This window comes from Bos indicus, chromosome 27 (assembly GCF_029378745.1).
Source record: "Bos indicus isolate NIAB-ARS_2022 breed Sahiwal x Tharparkar chromosome 27, NIAB-ARS_B.indTharparkar_mat_pri_1.0, whole genome shotgun sequence".
NCBI lineage: Eukaryota > Metazoa > Chordata > Mammalia > Artiodactyla > Bovidae > Bos > Bos indicus.
The window spans coordinates 42,380,107-42,399,783 of record NC_091786.1 but is presented as its reverse complement, the minus strand read 5'-3'; the positions used below and the strand labels follow the sequence as shown (position 1 = coordinate 42,399,783).

Below are 19,677 nucleotides of genomic sequence, written 5' to 3'. Positions count from 1 at the left end.
GAGGATACTACCTAGTTTTGACGGTATTCCCCACTCTCACCCTGCGAGGATACTACCTAGTTTTGACGGTATTCCCCACTCTCACCCTGCGAGGATACTACCTAGTTTTTGACGGTATTCCCCACTCTCACCCTCCGAGGATACTACCTAGTTTCGACGGTATTCCCCACTCTCACCCTCCGAGGATACTACCTAGTTTTGACGGTATTCCCCACTCTCACCCTGCGAGGATACTACCTAGTTTCGACGGTATTCCCCCCTCTCACCCTGCGAGGATACTACCTAGTTTCGACGGTATCCCCACTCTCACCCTCCGAGGATACTACCTAGTTTCGACGGTATTCCCCACTCTCACCCTGCGAGGATACTACCTAGTTTCGACGGTATTCCCCACTCTCACCCTGCGAGGATACTACCTAGTTTCGACGGTATTCCCCACTCTCACCCTGCGAGGATACTACCTAGTTTCGACGGTATCCCCACTCTCACCCTGCGAGGATACTACCTAGTTTTGACGGTATTCCCCCCTCTCACCCTGCGAGGATACTACCTAGTTTTGACGGTATTCCCCACTCTCACCCTGCGAGGATACTACCTAGTTTCGACGGTATTCCCCACTCTCACCCTCCGAGGATACTACCTAGTTTCGACGGTATTCCCCACTCTCACCCTCCGAGGATACTACCTAGTTTTGACGGTATTCCCCACTCTCACCCTCCGAGGATACTACCTAGTTTTGACGGTATTCCCCACTCTCACCCTGCGAGGATACTACCTAGTTTTGACGGTATTCCCCACTCTCACCCTGTGAGGATACTACCTAGTTTTGACGGTATTCCCCACTCTCACCCTGCGAGGATACTACCTAGTTTTGACGGTATCCCCCCTCTCACCCTCCGAGGATACTACCTAGTTTTGACGGTATTCCCCCCTCTCTGCGCTTCACACCTGTGACTCGTTTATTCTGTAACTGCAAGTTTGGCCTCTTAGTCTCCATCACCTATTTCTCTCCCCTCCCCACCAACCTCCCTGTGGCAACCACCTGTTTGTTCTGTGACTATTTCTTCTTGGTTTTTTCATTTGTTTTGTTTTTTAGATTCCACATGTAAGGAAAATCGTACAGGATTTATCTTTCTCTGTCTGGCTGACTTCAATTAGCATTAAACCCTGTAGGTCCATTTCTGTTGTTGCAAATGGCAAGATTTCATTCTTTTTTATGGCTGAGTAATATTTGAGCAAACTCTGGGAGATGGTGAAGGACAGGGAAGCCTGGGGTGCTGCAGTCCACGGGGTTGCAAAGAGTTGGACACGACTGAGCAACTGAACAACAATAATCCATCGTGTGTGTGTATATGCTACATCCTTATCCATTCACTTACTGAGGGACACGTACACTGCTTCATATCTTGACGCTGCAGCACCTTCATGAGCATATGGGTACATGCGTCTTTTCAGGTCAATGTGTTCATCTTTTTCGGATAATACCCAGGCATGGAATTGCTGGGTCGTATGATAAGAACGTAAATTAGTGCAGCAACAATGGCGAACAGTATAAGGATTCCTCAGTTTCTTTATTTAAAAAAGGTTTTTAAAATTTTATTCAGATAGCACTGACATACAGTATTGTGTTCGTTTCAGGTGTATGGCGCAGTAATTTGATATATGATTATATTTTTAGTAAGTATCACAGTAAGTTTAATTAGCATCTGTCACCTCCCACAGTTTATTTTTAAAGTGAGCACAGTAATAATACTTCCCTCCTTTAGTTGTTTTGATGATTAGCTGGCCCAGGGTAGTCAGTCAATATCTAATAGGTTTTTCTTTTTGTTTAATTGATTTTCAGTGTTGTGTTAGTCTCAGGTGTACAGCACAGTGGTTCCATTGTACACATACATACATTCACTCTGTAATAACCACATGGGATTGAGTGAGCTCCCTGTACTATACGGTAGGAGTTTGGGATTCACATTTACCCACCTAGATACAGACAATAGGTAACCAACAAGGCTCTACTGTACAGCACAGGAAACTCTACTCAGATAGGTTTTTAAAATACTGTGTTATATACAAACGCAACTCATCGTTTACACTGGATCATAGAAATACTGTCTTTTTATCTAGCACTTTAAGGGCCAGGTACTCTCACTTCTCTGCAGAATTTTGATATCACAGGTATTCTTTTATTAACTTCTGCCCGTTTCTTTCTACTTTCATGGGATTTACTCTATTCATTTTTCTTCCTTAGATGTATACTTAGCTCATTAATGTCTTTCTTCCTTTTTAATATATGCACTTAAAACGGTAGATTTCTCTTTTACAACTGTTTTAGCCAAATCACAAATTCTGGTACTGACAACCCAGCATTTTTATTGTCACTGAGTTATATCTTAGCTGATTTTTTTCTTTGATCCAAGAATTATTTGAAAATAGGTGTTTTAGTTCGCAGTCCTCTGATGGGAGATCTGTATGGACTTAGGAATCCTTTGAAGTGTATTACGCTTTCTTTGTGGCTTAGCATGCGATCAGCTTTTAATAAATATTCTTACGTGCTTTTGAATGAAATCGTACAGGATGTCACTTTCTGAAACTCGGTTTTTTTCACTCGGCGTAATTCCCTTTCGATCCATCTACGTTGTTGTGAGTGGTGGTTTTTATTGTTGAGTAGTAAGCATTCCACGAGGGCTTCCCACGTGGCTCAGTGGTAAAGAACTCGCCTGCCAGTGCAGGAGACACTGGAGAGTCGGGTTCGATCCCTGGGTCGGGAAGATCCCCTGGAGGAGGGCATGGCACCCATGCCAGTATTCACACCTAGAAAATCCCATGGACAGAGGAGCCTGGTGGACCACAGTCCATGGGGTCACCAAAGAGTCAGACATGAGTGGGCGACTAAGAACAACAATAGTATTTCATGATATGGATGTGCCAGTTTGTTTAACCATTTACCCATTGAAGGACAAATGGGTTCTTTCTCATTTTTACTTATTAAAAATAAAGCTGCTATGAACATTTCTGTATATTTGTGTGAGCATAGTTTTTATTTTTTGGGGATAAACGCCCAAGAGTGCAATTGTTGGGATGTCTGGTGAGCTCATATTTAGCTCTGTAACAAGTTGCCAGCCTTCTTTCCAGAGCAGCTGTGCCATTTGACACCCGTGCCAGCAGTGACCCGGTTTCTCTGCATGCACCTCGCTGACATTTAGTGTATCAACATGCTTTACTTTTCATTCCAATCCCAAAGGTAATGCCAGAGAATGCTCAAACTGCCACACAATTGCACTCATCTCACACGCTAGTAAAGTAATGCTCAAGTAATTCTCCAAGCCAGGCTTAAGCAATATGTGAACTGTGAATTTCCAGATGTTCAAGCTGGTTTTAGAAAAGGCAGAGGAAACAGAGATCAAATTGCCAACATCGGATGGATCATCGAAAAAGCAAGAGAGTTCCAGAAAAACATCTATTTCTGCTTTATTAACTATGCCAAAACCTTTGACTGTGTGGATCACAGTAAACTGTGGAAAATTCTGAAAGAGATGAGAATACCAGACCACCTGACCTGCCTCTTGAGAAATTTGTATGCAGGTCAGGAAGCAACAGTTAGAACTGGACATGGAACAACAGACTGGTTCCAGATAGGAAAAGGAGTTCGTCAAGGCTGTATATTGTCACCCTGCTTATTTAACTTATAATGCGGAGTACATCATGAGAAACGCTGGACTGGAAGAAGCACAAGCTGGAATCAAGATTATTGCCGGGAGAAATAACAATAACCTCACATATGCAGATGACACCACCCTTATGGCAGAAAGTGAAGAGGAACTGAAAAGCCTCTTGATGAAAGTGAAAAAGGAGAGTGAAAAAGTTGGCTTAAAGCTCAACGTTCAGAAAACGAAGATCATGGCATCCGGTCCCATCACTTCATGGGAAATAGATGGGAAAACAGTGGAAACAGTGTCAGACTTTATTTTTCTGGGCTCCAAAATCACTGCAGATGGTGACTGCAGCCATGAAATTAAAAGACGCTTACTCCTTGGAAGGAAAGTTATGACGAACCTAGATAGCATATGCAAAAACAGAGGCATTACTTTGCCAACAAAGGTCTGTCTAGTCAAGGCTATGGTTTTTCCAGTGGTCATGTATGGATGCAAGAGTTGGACTGTGAAGAAAGCTGAGCGGCAAAGAACTGATACTTTTGAACTGTGGTGTTTGGAGAAGACTCTTGAGAGTCCCTTGGACTGCAAGGAGATCCAACCAGTCCATTCTGAAGGAGATCAGCCCTGGGATTTCTTTGGAAGGAATGATGCTAAAGCTGAAACTCCAGTACTTTGGCCACCTCATGTGAAGAGTTGACTCATTGGAAAAGACTCTGATGCTGGGAGGGCTTGGGGGCAGGAAGAAAAGGGGACGACAGAGGATGAGATGGCTGGATGGCATCACCGACTTGATGAACGTGAATTTGAGTGAACTCCGGGAGATGGTGATGGACAGGGAGGCCTGGCGTGCTGCGATTCATGGGGTCGCAAAGAGTCGGACACGACTGAACAACTGAACTGAACTGACTGCTGCTCTACTTTACCATCTGCAGGGTGTACTGCCACCTCCCTGAGCCTTTCAGTTGCATTTCCTTAGTTGCTAATGATGTTGAACACTTTCTTGTGATTATTTGCTGAGAATGGAATTTCATCTTCATTCAGTCCCTTGATTTTTTTAAATTTGGTTTTTCATATTTTCAGGATCCTTCCTAGGTTTTGGTCTTGTTGACCAAACCTACTTCAGTGAAAATGTCCCTCTGTGACTGTAGATGTATCATTTTCTCTGTATAATTCTGCCAACTTTTGCTTTTTATATTTTTCTCTGTGTTGTTACGGAGAAGGCAATGGCACCCCACTCCAGTACTCTTGCCTGGAAAATCCCATGGACGGAGGAGCCTGGTGGGCTGCAGTCCATGGGGTCTCGAAGAGTCGGACACAACTGAGCGACTTCACTTTGACTTTTCACTTTCATGCATTGGAGAAGGAAATGGCAACCCACTCCAGTGTTCTTGCCTGGAGAATCCCAGGGATGGGGGAGCCTGGTGGGCTGCCGTCTATGGGGTCGCACAGAGTCGGACACGACTGAAGCGACTTAGCGGCAGCAGCAGCAGCTGTGTTGTTAGGTAGAGCACATTCAGAATTGTCCCATCTTCCTGATGAATTATTCATTTCATCATAATGCAGTTGTTCTCTTTATTCATTTTTGCCCTAAATATATATTTGTATGGCTTGCCTTAATCATATATTTGATCTGATAGTAATAGAGTCATTTAAGCTCCTCTTTAGTTAGTGTTTGCATAGCCTGTGTGCTCTGAATTGAGCATTCTCAGGGGAGACACTTTTCTCCCAGTTACGGTGCCGATAATTCCACCCCCAGGGCTTCCCCAGCACGTGTCTTAGCTCGCTCTCTCCCATAAGGTGTTACCTTTTCAGGTTCAGACGTTTGCTAAAAGGCTGGCTGCTCAGGTGTCATACTTTATATAGGGCTCGTGGCTCAGACGGTAAAGAATCTGCCTGCAGTGTAGGAGGCCAAGGTTTGATTCCTGGGTCGGGAAGGGAATGGCAACCCATTTCAGTGTTCTTGCCTGGAGAATCCCATGGACAGAGGAGCCTGGAGGGCCACAGTCCATGGGGTTGCAAAGCTTTGGACACGACTGAGCAACTAATCAGCTCAGCTCCGAATCCTCGTCACGTACAGACCTAAGGTTCCGTCTCCTTCCTCCATGAGGGCATCAAACCCAAGCCCCACCCCAGACAGCGACACTGCAGGCCCTTGTGCCTGCTGTGATTTTTGGGTTTCCGTTTCAGCATCTGGGGATGCCCCGTGTAACTTCATACTTGCATTTTAAGGAATGTTAGTTATAAACATAGTTATAAAACTACATTGAGGAATGTGTTTTTTTCTTCAGCATTTCTGCATGTTTGGGATGTGTAGGGGTCGGGGGATGGCCAAGTTATCTGGTCTGGGGTGATGCTAACAGAGCAGGCAGTTCCCACGAGGAAAGCTCATGTAGCTTGAGAAAGGCGTCATGTTGAACAGTTGCAGAAGCCTGGATGTGTCCTTTCTGACCTTGACATCGTAAGGATTCAGCACATCTGATGTTTTGGACCCTGGAAGCTCTGCTGGAGTGATAGCACCTACGAAGACCTGCAGTGTGTATTTCTTGGTTCAGAGTCACTTTGAACTTAGGGTACCAGAAGGACTGGTCTTGAGAACACCAAGATTTTTTTTTAATATTTCAGCTTATAAATTTGAGACCATTTATTAACACGATGTTAATAAACAGCATTAAAATCTCATTGTTGCTTACATAAGACTTTTGTAAAACAGAATTCTACCAGTTATAAAACTGATAAGTTTTCCAACTGAAGTTCTTTAAAAATGTTTCTAAGCATGTTTCAAAATTATGCCTAAGCAAAGTACAGCAGTAATCTAGCTATTATAGATAGGCTGCAGTAATAGTACATTCAAAATACAGAATTGAAGGAGGAAGACGTCTGTATATTGTAACTAGTATAGCTTCTCCATAAACTAATTGCATTATTTACATACGTGCTCTAGTTCATGTTTTTAAATTGTAACGTACATAATATTCATTTCCTTTTTGTAATATTGCCATGTTTTTTTAAGTTTTCTAAATGTACAAAATCCTTCAAATAATTGGAATCTAAGAAAAGTTTCCTTTCAAGTTTTTACTTTTGAACATTTCCTTCTTTGAACTTTTTTTAGAGCCTTGAGTCAGTTTTCGCCTTAGAAGCATTCCTGCAGTTGCACCAAGAGTAAACTCAATCCCCAGAACATTCGTTAAATGATTAGACTTTCGTTAAATGATTAGAATTCATCAGAAGCAGAATGTCATGACCTTGCCACTGGAGTTTAGTCCTCTGTGCCCAGAATGACAAGTTCTGAAATAAAGATTTTGTTTATTGATTCTTCTTGTGTGCCGAAGGAACAATTAAGTGTTTGTTGTTGTTCAGTCGCTCAGTCGTATCTGCCTCTTTGTGACCCCGTGGACTGCAGCTCACCAGGCTCCTTTGTCCTCCACCGTCTCACAGAGTTGCTCAGATTCATATGCATTGAGTCAGTGATGCTAACTAACCATCTCATCCTCTGTCACCCTCTTCTCCTTTTGCCTTTTAATCCTTCCCGGCATCAAGGTCTTTTCCAGTGAATTGGCCCTAAGCATCAGGTGACCAAAGTATTGGAGCTTCAGCTTCAGCATCAGTCCTTCCAATGTATATTCAGGGTCGATTTCCTTTAGGACTAACTGGTTTGGTCTCCTTGCAGTCCAAGGGACTCTCAAGAGTCTTCTCCAAAACCACAGTTCAAAAGCATCAATTCTTTGGCATTCAGCCTTCTTTATGGTCCTCCTCTCATATCCATACATTACTTTTAATACACTGTCTAGGTTGGTCTCAAGTTTCCTTCCAAAGAGCAAGTGTCTTTGAATTTCATGGCTGCAGTCACCATCTGCAGTGATTTTGGAGCCCAAGAAAACAAAGTCTCTCACTGTTTCCATTGTTTCTCGATCTACTTGCCATGAAGTGATGGGACGGAATGCCATGAGTTAGTTTTTGAATGTGGAGTTTTAAGCCAACTTTTTCACCCTTCTCTTTCATCCTCGTCAAGAGGCTCTTTAGTTCCTCTGCTTTTAGAGTGGTGTCATCTGCATATCTGAGGTTATTGATATTTCTCCCGCCAATCGTGATTCCAGCTTGTGAATCATTCAGCCTGGCATTTTGCATGACATATGCTGCATATAAGTTAAATAAGCAGGGTGACAATATACAGCCTTGTCATACTTCTTTCCCAATTTTGAACCAGCCAGTTGTCCCATATCTGGTTCTAATTGTTGCTTCTTGACCTGCATACATGTTTCTCAGAAGACAGTTAAAGTGGTTTGGTATTCCCATCTCTTTAAAAATTTTTCACAGTTTGTTGTGATCCACACAGTCAGAATCTTTAGAGTAGTCAGTGAAGCAGAAATAGATATTTTTCTGGAATTCCCTTGCTTTCTCCAGGATCCAGCCAATGACCCTTGGATTATTTTGTCTAATAAAAGGTGTGTCTACAAGTCAGGATGGCCATCAACAAGTAGTCTCCAAGCAATGGATGCTGGAGAGGATGTGGATAAAAGGAGCCCTCCTACACTGTTGGTGGCAATGCAGTTTGATACAACCACTATGGAGAATACAGTGGAGGTTCTTAAAGAGGGATCCCACTCCTGAGTATATATCTGGAGAAAACCATAATATGAAAACATTCATGCCCCCCAGTGTTCATAGCAGCACTATTTACAATAACCCAGACATGGAAGCAACCTCAGTGTCCAGTGTGTGTGTGTGTGTGTGTGTGTGTGTGTGTGGTGTGTGTGGTGTGTGTGTGTGTGTGGTGTGTGTGTACGTTGTGTGTGTGTGTGTGTGGTGTGTGTGTACGTTGTGTGTGGTGTGTGTGTGTGTGTGGTGTGTGTGTGGTATGTGTGTGTGTGTGGTGTGTGTGTGTGGTGTATGTGTGTGTGTGTGTTGTGTGTGTGTGTGTGTATGTGCTCAGTTGTGTCCAACTGTTTGCAATCCCACAGACTACAGCCCACCAGACTCCTCTGTCCATGGAATTTTCCAGGCAAGAATAATGGAACAGGTTGCCATTTCCTTTGTCAAAATGCCCAGAGGAAGAGATAAAGAAGATGTGGTTTTTAAATATATATATATATATATACACACACACACACTGGAATATTTTTCAGCCATATAAAAGAATGAAATAATGCCACATGCAGCTATATAGATGGATGTAGAGAGTATCATATTAAATGAAGTAAGTCAGAGACATATCAGATGATATCACTTATATGTAGAATCTAGAAAAAGTTGTACAAATGAACTTACTTACAAAACAGAAATAGACTTACAGACATAGAAAACAAACTTATGGCCGCCAAAGTGGATTGGGGGTGAGGGGGAAGCATAAATTAGGAGATTGAAATTAACATACACACACTACTATATATAAAGTAGATCACCAACAAGGATCTACTGTATAGCACAGGGAACTCAATATTCTGTGATAACCTATATGAGTAAAGAATCTGAAAGAGAATCAATGTATGTGTATGTATAACTGAATGACTTGACTGTACCCCTGAAACCAACACAATCTTATAAGTCAGCTGTACTCCCAACAAAACTTTTTAAAGATGAAAGTACATCAGCGGCGTGGCTGTTCACGGCAGCTGTGTGTTCTCTTCTAGGTCACCTTCCGCACCAGAATCTATCACTGTAACATCAACAGCCAAGGCGTGATCTGCCTGGACATCCTGAAGGACAACTGGAGCCCGGCCCTCACCATCTCTAAAGTGCTCCTGTCCATCTGCTCCCTCCTGACAGACTGCAACCCCGGTAAGATTCCCAGCGGCGGAGGGCTGGAGCCGCGCCAGGCTGCAGCGTCAGCCCTCGGTCGGCTGTTTACCACCAGGACCACCACTGGCACGGTTACTTTTATTATTATTGATTTTAAATTTCCATCATTTGTAACTCCTTTCTTTTTCAGTGTAGTCCAGTCATTAGTCTTTTTAAAACCCATTATTTGCCAAAAAGGAGAAAGCACAGTGTGTAATCAGAGTGAATGAAAAATCATTTTATATGGGGAAGTGCATTTAAAGAATGCCTCACATTCTGCTGCCAAATCATAAATAGGAATTCAAACTGAATAGCCTAATCTTTAATTTGGAGAAGGAAATGGCAACCCACTCCAGTGTTCTTGCCTGGAGAATCCCATGGACGGAGAAGCCTGGTAGGCTGCAGTCCATGGGGTCGCACAGAGTCGGACACGACTGAAGCGACTTGGCAATCTTTAATTAGATGCCCACCAGAAGATGCTCGTTTGAGAGATGAGGACTATTAAAATCCGACAGCCCCTCAGGCAGCACCACGGAGAGGTCACCATTTGGCATTTTCATAACCGTGCGTCCTTACGAGCCGAGCCGTTAAGAGCCGAAAAGCTCCTGAGCTAGGAAACGCCGGGCAAGGCCGCAGGGCAACGCTGCCTCCCAGGGCCCCGAGCGGGGCCGTGGCCACGCCCTGCCTGCTGGTGTGCTTCCGGCCGCGAGTTCTCCTTCCGGGTCTTCCTGGGTGTGTGAGTGCGCGGCTCTGCCCAGCCGCTTCTAGCTCCAAGACAAGCCAACTGCCAATAGTTTACGTATCTGGGGATTTGGGGGGGAAATAACAGAAGTCCAAAGGGTTTTCATTGGGGTTTTCATCGATATTCTCAGTGAGAAGTTCTTCTTTCAGTGTTTAATTAATAGTCTTAATACTTTTTGGGATTCCGTCTTCCAAGTTCAGGAAATGCACTCACTAGATAAGCGAAGTTTCAGACAAGAGAGAAATGGCAAGTGGGAACTAGGATCTCTTGGGACCCGGGCTGATTAATAAAGCGTGTAGAAATTGTCATCTTTTCCATCTTTGTATGTTTGCTGTTTTTCAGTAGTAAAAAATTATTTTTAATGACATTTAAAAACATTTAGTTAAATTGTGATACATGTAAACTATATATAACAAATCAATGCTCTTAACACCAAGAAACTAAAATATAATTGTGCAAGATTATAAAATGTTTTTTAGTTAATTTATACCAAATGCCAGATTGTGTAGTTCAACCGTGATGCACGAATTTAAAACTGAACATACACTTTGTTCTTTCAATCTCACTATTCCTGTTTCAATCCCATTTGTTGGTATGATGGTGTGTAACCTCATTTGGAGGTTGTGTCATCAAAACACTTTTCTTGTATGTGGTATTTCCTTTGGGAAATGTTGCACCACAGGACTACAGTCTGCCTCCGCACTTCCCAGAAAGTAATTCTGGCATTTGCTGCTACTTGGAGGGCAGTGTTTTTTAGAGAAAAAATTTATTTTGAGAGGTAAGTCACTTATTCAAGAAACTTTTGGTGTCAAGTTATTATGCTGTACACCTTAAACTCAGTTTTGTGTGTCAATTGTATCTCAGGGAAAGAAAGAAAAATAAATTTTTGAGACTCTACTATCTATGAGGCAGTTTTGACCACAAGGTAAATTTCTTATACATGGAATATACATAGAATAAGGCATCAGGTCACACTTAGGACACTTGTGCCAAGAGACAGCCTTACCCTAGTGGGAACCACATTAACAGAAATGGACCCGTCACCCTGACTGTTCTCCTGCGTTCCAGAACAGCCTTCTCTCAGCACTTGAAAGGTTTCTGTTCCATAAATTAGTTTCCTTTTTCTGTGTCACAGGAAATTACAGATACATTCCACAGGGAAAAAAAAAAAGCATTTATAAAAATCATCCTTGATGGAAACAAAATCACATAAACAGATTTTGAAGATCATGCTATGAATATTAAGAAAAAGCCTAAAGCTAACAATGTTCCTTAAGTTTCACCAACTAGAGATGGCTTATCTGGTATCATAATAGAATCTTATCTGTAAAGTACACGGTAACAAACTAAATATTCATCGTTTAACACATAAAAAAGATTTCTAATTTGTACATCATTATATGTATATTTATGTTCACACTTCTAGAGTCTTAAAAAAAAATTACCCCAAACAAGTCAAAATGTCCATTGTTTTGTTCGGTGGGTTTATTTCACATTGTTTTCTGGTACCCTTCCCTCCATTCTCTGTCAATTTTTTTCTCCAGATTTATGTTGAACTTCAATCTGGCCTATTTTCATGTGATCACAAATGTAGGTTTAATAGGATATGAATAACGACTTTCCTGCACTGAATCCATGCAGCTGTTTTCACACCAGAAATGCTGTCAGCTCAGACATAGGTTTTGCAATAAAGACACAGGTTTAACCAACTTTGTGAGGGCTATCATTCTTGTTCCTACATAAACTGGGGCGAGGGTGTCATCTTTTTTCATACTTTTCTCTTAATTTATATTTATCTCTTCCAAGAATTTGGCCCATTCAAAGCAAATGTTTCAGGGTAAGGCTACACACCCTGTCTTGCTTGATAGAGTCAGCAAATATAGATCTCAAAACCAGCTCCACTGTTTATTACCGGTGTGACCTTGTACCAGCCGTTTAACTTTGCTCAGCCTCCATTTCTTGTATAAAACAGAGATTATCCTCAGCTGTACCTAAGTCACAGGATTCCTGAGAGTTTAAAAGGAGATGATGTATGTGAAAACCCATTATAAACAGTAACGGGTTGCTCTTGATGTTATTTCCCAGAGTATTTAGGACTCCAGATGTACAAACATGAGATGCGATCCAAGCCCAGGAGGCTGCATTTAACGGAGAGAAGGTAGAATTGAAGACTCTCTCGCACACCACCTCCTGGGCAACTGACACGTTGGGACTTTTCATCTGAAGAAAGCCTAGCCCTGAATTCCTCCGTCCATAAACTGTAACGCTGTGTGTTAGGAGTGCTGAGACCCTCTCATCTCTGGGGAAGGATCGCTCAGAGGGCGGTGTCCGACAGCGCGCAGGCCGTTGAGGGTGCCCCGAGCGCTCGGTCCCGGGGCCGTGGTGGGGGTCTCCCTGCGGGCCTCCGTGGGCTGGCCACGCTTGGCAGGGGGCCCCTGGGCCCGACGCGGCGCCTGCTTGCCCACGCAGGCCTAGCCGCCGGCGGGTGGCCGTGACCGCTGCCAGGACAGAGAGCCGGAGCGGTAGAGGCTGAGAAGCCCGAAGCTCCGCACCAGGGACTCCCCTGGCGGTCCGGGGCGAGACTCCGCGCTCCCAGTGTTGGGGGCTCGGTTTCCATCCCTGACTGAGGAACCGGCTCCTCCTGCTGCGACTAAAGATCCCTCCTGCTGCAGCTAAGACCCAGTGCAGCCGAAATAAATAAATGTTTTTTTTGATAAAAACAAAGGTCAGCAGCAGCCTCCCGGCTCCCCTGACAGTGAGCACGGTTTCATCCAGGAGTCGCTGAAGTTTACACTTGTAAACACATTTCCATTTTTTCATGGAACGCTCCTATTTGTAAACACTCTGTCAAGCATATGTAACATTTAAGCTCTCTTCTACTTAATTTCATCTTTTAAAGTTTGTTTTTGCTGTTTTGTGGCTTTTTTCAAACGCTTAGCTGTTTTAGCATATCCTTTATATAAAATCTGTTATTTAAAATTTGCCTGCGTAATGGTCTTCAGGCCTATAACTATTAATAATGGGTGCTTTCCCTCACACAAAACGAACTATCCTGAGGATACTGACAATTATGAAATAAAAAAAGGTCAGCAGTTTCCTGTCCCAGAGGCTTTATTCACAGAGTAGTGTCCAGAAATATTAATCTCTTTTTCATGAATCTTCGTATCATCTGGCATCGCTTCACTAATCTCAGTTCTCCTTTCTGCTGCGCTCCTGCGGCTTTTGAAAGGGTTATGACCTTGTTTGATTCTTCCATTGTTGCTGTTGTTTTTCCCTAAGTGCTGAAATGGGAGATGCTGGCATTTCATAATATGGGGAAATTTTGGAAAGACAGCTTGGTGGTTATAAACTTTTTTGTTCCACACTCTGAGTTCATTTGTACCTAAGCCTCTGTCTCTGTTGCATGTTCTTAATAGAACCATCCAGGCCTTTTGTTGCTCTAAATTTCTGCTTAGCTGCTAAGCTTTCTTGGTGATTCTGACTGTGAGCATCAGATTACTGACTCCTCTCTGCCTCAGTCTTCTTGTCTGTAAAACAGGTTTAATGATAGTGCCTGCCTCAGGAGATGTCATGAGATTCTTGTCCTCTGATGAAGTTATTTGATTCATAATGTGATTTTGATGCTGCATTGTGAAAAAAATTCCCCCCAAGACATGGCTCTTAGGAGATAATCAAAAGTTGGAAAACAGAGTATTTGATATTGAGGAATTGTTGCCAGAAATTTTTAGGCATAAGAAAATGAAATGGCAATTATGAATTTTCTATACATGCTTTCCTTTTAAAGATCCATACTGAGTTCTTTGCAAATGCACCCTTTATCTCATCCGCGGTCACCTGCTTCAGACCACAGGCTGCCTGTGGAGAGCCTGGACAGTAGGGCCCTGCATCCGTAAACAGCCATGAGGTCCTCGTCCTCCACTTCTCAAGCAGGCAGAGCTGCCCCGGCCAGGCCAGAAGGTGCCCTGAGTGCACCCACAAACATCACACCCGCCCCCTCCCTCCATCACCTCCCAAATAAGAATCTGGGGTTGGTTACTCCCAGTCTTTGATTTATGCAGATCTTCATTAGAACAAGTAGATCTAAGAACAGCAGCGAATTAACCCTCTGTCTTAACACAGTGAGGAAGCCGAGGGTACACGAAGTGCAGTGTCGTTGGTAGGAGCTCTGGTCCTTGCAGACGGATTCAGTGGAGGAAGGAACCTCTCCCCGTGGCCTGGCCATGGTGTTCCAGCGCCCCCCTTCCCCAGCATCACTGAGCTTGGTTTCACATCTCTTACAGACTGTTCAATGTAAACAACAAATACAATCCTTATCCACCAGTCGTCTCAGATATCTTAACTTTGATCGTTATTAATTGCTTGTCTTTGACCTGGTTATGGTTACATAGTAAATTGTGTTGCTATTAAATATTTAAAAATTTTAGTTGCTAGTGACTGCTGAGTGGTGGAGACAGGATTAATTATTTTAACACAGAGATGTTTGTGTCATTATTTACACTAAGGTGGTGAGCTGTTAGACTGATGAAAGCTACATAAATGGAATTTAAGAGGATTCCATTGCTTACGACAGCAACACAAACCTTTCTACTCCTGCACTTGAGAACTGGCAGAGAATAATTTATTTCACTGAAATTTAGAGAAAACTGCAAAAGTGATAACCTACCTATTTTCAAAGCAGGCTATTTTAGCAGGAATGCCAAGAAGAAACGTTGATTTTTCTAAAACAGACATTACAGATGGCTGTGTAGACATCAGATTTCTTCTGATGCCTTTGACTTTTTATTCACGCGAGAAACTTAAAAAGTAGACAGAGATGGTACAACATACACTAACTTCAAGCTATTTTCTTTGTGAAACTTTGGCTTCCCTCTGAGAATATTGCGTGCTGAATTCCAAAAGTCGTTCTAATCAGGACTTCCAAATATGGGTATAGTCTGTAATTTGCAGTCATTTATCTTCTCGGACACCTTATACAAGAAAAACAAAGCTGTAGTTGTATGTAGTTAAATCAGTCTACCTGGTATTTTAAATACCAGGAGAGTAAATAAAGTCCACAAAATGTACTGTGTGCAGGGCCTCGGTTCTGGCTCAGGAGTCGCTGCTGCCTCCTGGGGACCCTGCTCCCGTGGCGACCATAGGCTTACTCAGATCAGATTGGAAACATGCCGTGTAGGGTGTGGAGGCTCTAGAAAAACTGAGGCTTCATTGAGAAGGATGAATAAAATCGGGGTGTGTGCATCATTAAAGAAAATAATATTTCAGTTGTGTGAATTAAGGAAGTTTCACAGAAATTATTCTATACCATCATAAATTAGGCTTAAAAAAACAGAAAATAACAATTCTGAGATATTCCCCTTGATCTATATATTTATAAATGTGACGGATTGTTTTCCTACTTTGTCATTCTGTAGAAAGGCAGGCTTTATAGTTGTTTTACAAGGTATTTTGGTATTTAACAATGAAACTGAAAGATCCAGCTGAATGACTTTCCAGGAAATACAGGATGATAAAGGAGAGTTTAAGTTATCTAACCATGGGTTTAGACTTCGGATTGCCGTGCAGTGAAACAAGTGAAAAAGATTCGTCTTTGAGACAGAGTTGGCAGGAAAGGCCTGGGGGCTTCAGCGTGTAGGTGAGAGGTGAAGGCACAGTGTGCTAACCTTGAGTGTTTCTCCTTGGTGTAAGTTAGTGTTTCTCTAACACAACCATCTCTTTGCTGTCTTTCCTGAACAGCCAAAGTGCCTAGGCTAAAAAGAACATTGGCTGTTTATTATTTTTTGATAGATCATTGTCCAAAAATCCTAACCTTCCAAAGCTGTGTTGCTTTCCTAGTTAAATCCATTGCCTTAGTAGGTCTGGTTCTTTTAAAACGGCAAAAACTAGGCTTTATCATATTTGTTGACACATGGGAAGAGCTGAACTTAGAATGTGCCAGTGAAGTTTCACCTTCTCAGTGTAAGCAAAGGGCGGTCGGGGAAGCTGCTGCCAGTGGTAGCAAGGAGAACACATCCTTATGTTTGGCATCGGCTGCTTCTCTGGCTTCCGCTTCCTTCTCTGAGCAGGAGGAGCTGCTCTCCGCGTTCCTAAAGCGGGGGGCGGACCCGGGGGGCAGTCCAATCCACTCTCTTCTCGACCATTATGAGGTCATCCCCTCATCCTCTGTAAGGAGTCTGATTGGTGTGTCCTTGGACAGCGTGTCCAGTCAAAGTCTCATCATTTCAGTGCAGTTAAGAAGGTTAGCCTGATTAGCAGGCCTTTTTAATGAACTGTGGAAATTTTACAGGAGTGAAGACCCAATCCTTCTAAGCACTCATAGGAAACATTGGTAAACGTTTAGACTGGGCACCCTGGAGACTCTGCTTTATCAAGGAAAGGAGTGAAAGTGAGTTTTTCACATTCAGAAAAATAGAGAAAATGATTATAACGAACCCTAATGTATCCCTCACCTAATCTAGATTCAAAACGTACCTTTATATTGGGGTTGGGGTATCTTTACAGGTTAGCAAGTACGTTTTTAGACGGGCTGAGTAGTCTCAGATAGTACTGCTTTCTACAATTCATTTTCATGGTAACTCTTTTTAAAAAAAAAGGAAACCGTCAGCTTCAGCACAGGTTTTCGTGCATAAATAGGATTAATACTCATTTCTGAAGGGTGCAGCGTGTGTTGCGCCCTTCAGAAACGAATGTGGAAGGTAGGCCACTGAAGAAAGTCTTCTTTTATAAGGAGAAATGAAGATAAGCTATTTAAGTGACACCCGTTTCAAATTGTTGATGCTACCCTATTGTTATTAATATGGAAATGTTATAATTCTGAAAAGTTTAATAAAAATCCTCTAATTGCCCAGAAACTCACTTGTGTGTAGATGAAACATTAGGTGATTTAATGTTTTGCCTTCTTAATTTGAGTATTTGAGATTGTGATACCTTGGGAAAATATTGTGGTTAGGAAAGCCTGAAGACTTCACGGAAGCCCACCAGCGCCCAGCCCCCTCACAGCTCAGGAGCCGTCCGTGCTTCCCCTTGCTTGCTGCTTTCAGTATTTATTGACTTTGTGGCCGCGTCGAGTGTTCATTACAGCACTCAGATCCTCACTGATCTGCAGGGTCTGTCCTTGAGGTGCGCGGGCTCTCTGGTTGCGGCTCGCAGGTTCCGCCCCTCCAAGGCGTGCAGGGTCGCAGTTCCATGACCGGGGACCGCAAGGCAGATCCTTGCCCACTGGGCCACCCAGGAAGTCCCAACTTCTTCCTTTCTAATTCACCTTCCAGTCAATATCTGACCCGGGTAAGGGGCCGTCAGTAATAGCACATGCAGTATTCTTATTGTAAAAAGAAGATGCTTCTAAAATGTAAGACTAATTATTCCTACCCAACAGCAATAACGTCTTTCTCTTTTTCTCCTGTGTCTGTTTGTCCTTTAAGAGATCCTTGAGCCCAGTGCTTGTTATGGGTGTTGAATTTCTGGTTTGTGTCATGTTAGTGAGGACTTTGAACACCGAGCAGTATAGGCGCTCCTTTAAACCACAGGCACATGTCTCTCAATGACAGGTGTGTTCCTGGCGGAAAATAACAAATCACCATATTTTAGGTGTATTTGAAGAACCTTCTGCTGGAGAACATTCCATGAAGAAGGCAAGTGAAGCATTTTTAAACTTGAATGATGACTTCCCCATTTGTTTTTTCTTAAAAGTGCAAGAGTTTTTCCCCCTAATTCAACACTGCCTTTCCTATGAGGTAAAGTGATGTGAAAGTCGCTCAGTCGTGTCCGACTCTTTGTGACCCCATGGACTGTATAGGATTCTCCAGGCAAGAATCCTGGAGTGGGTAGCCTTTCTCTTCTCCAGGGTATCTTCCCAACCCAGGGATCAAACCCAAGTCTCCTGCATTGCAGGCAGATTCTTTACCAACTGAGCTGTCAGGGAAGCTCCCCCATCGCCCGCATCACCCATGCGACACTGAGGTGCCTGCGCCCACTGACAGCAGCCTGCTGCTGTGTGCCTGCGGGCAAGAGAGCAGGCGGGCCCTTGTGGGGTGACATCACGTCCCTGGAGAGCCCCTCCATCACCCCAGACCCAAGCCCCTGACTTCTGTGCAGACCAGCTCCCGCGGTGGAAACGCAGTCATCCACATTCTAATTCAGATCCACGAGAGAAATTTGTATAACGGAGAGGTCTTTTTTTTTAACCGGACAGTCTCTTTTGTTGGCCGCACTGAGCCTTGGTTGCTGTGCACGGGCTTCCTCTCGTTGTGGCACGTGGGGCTCCTCTTCATCGCGATAAGGGGCTTCTCACAGCAGAGATTTCTCTCTTACAGAGCCCAGGCTCTCAGCCCCCGGGCTTGTGGGATTCTCCCAGACCAGGGATTGAACCCGTGTCCCCTGCATTGGCACGTGGATTCTTATCCACCATGCCACCAGGGAAGTCAGCGCTGGGTTTTCAGAAGAAGAACTCTAGAAAACAGCACCCAGCTACAGTGTATGAACAAATAACACTGCTTCTCTGGGGCAAAGACACACAAAAGTGCCAGCCACCCTGGTCCTCCATAGGAGGACGCATTTACTCTAGGAACATGTTATCTAAGGAAAGGTCACATAAGGCTGGTGTGTTAACCCTAGCCCTGACCTCAGCCTTGTCCAGTATAATTCTGCGTCTGCAGAGAATGCGTCTTTTCAGTGGAGTCACATTCCAAATACCATGGCTAGCTTAGACTTAGGGTTAATCACATCTGAGCCTCTGTTCAGTTCAGTTCAGTTCAGTCCCTCAGTCGTGTCCAACTCTTTGCAACCCCATGAATCGCAGCACGCCAGGCCTCCCTGTCCATCACCAACTCCCAGAGTTCACCCAAACCCACGTCCATCGAGTCAGTGATGCCATCCAGCCATCTCATCCTCTGTCATCCCCTTCTCCTCCTGCCCCCAATCCCTCTCAGCATCAGAGTCTTTTCCAATGAGTCAACTCTTCGCATGAGGTGGCCAAAGTACTGGAGTTTCAGCTTCAGCATCATTCCTTCCAAAGAACACCCAGGACTGATGGGAAGGATAAAAATGGTAGAGACCTAGTAGACATTAAAGAGATCAAGAAGAGATGGAAAGAATACATGGAAGAACTGTATAAAAAAAGATCTTAATAAACCGGATTACTGTGATAGTGTGGTTAGTCACCCAGAGCCAGACATTCTGGAGTGCGAAGTCAAGTGGGCATTAAGAAGCACTGCTGTTAGTAAAGCTAGTAGATGTGATCAAATTCCAGCAGAACTATTCAAATCCTTAAAGGATGATGCCGTCAAGGTTTTGCATTCATTATGTCAACAAATCTGGAAGACCCAACAGTGGCCACAGGACTAGAAAAGGTCAATCCTCATCCCAATTCCCAAGAAGCGTGGTACCAAAGAATGTGCTAGCCATCGGACAGTTATACTCATCTCCCATGCTAGGAAGGTCATACTTAAAATCTTACATGCTAATCTGCAATATTATGCAAACTAAGAACTTCCAGATGTCCAAGCTGGGTTTAGA

General features: G+C 43.5%; 1 protein-coding gene across 2 annotated transcripts in view; it reads left to right on the top strand.

Moving 5' to 3' along the window:
- LOC109553440 (ubiquitin-conjugating enzyme E2 E2) overlaps positions 1-19,677 on the top strand; it is a 374,262-nt gene that overhangs the window by 310,078 nt on the left and 44,507 nt on the right. For both annotated transcript variants that reach the window (XM_070781549.1, XM_070781550.1), the window contains one exon: positions 9,278-9,425. In XM_070781549.1, the coding sequence (XP_070637650.1) occupies positions 9,278-9,425 (148 nt within the window). The remainder of the gene's footprint in view (positions 1-9,277; positions 9,426-19,677) is intronic.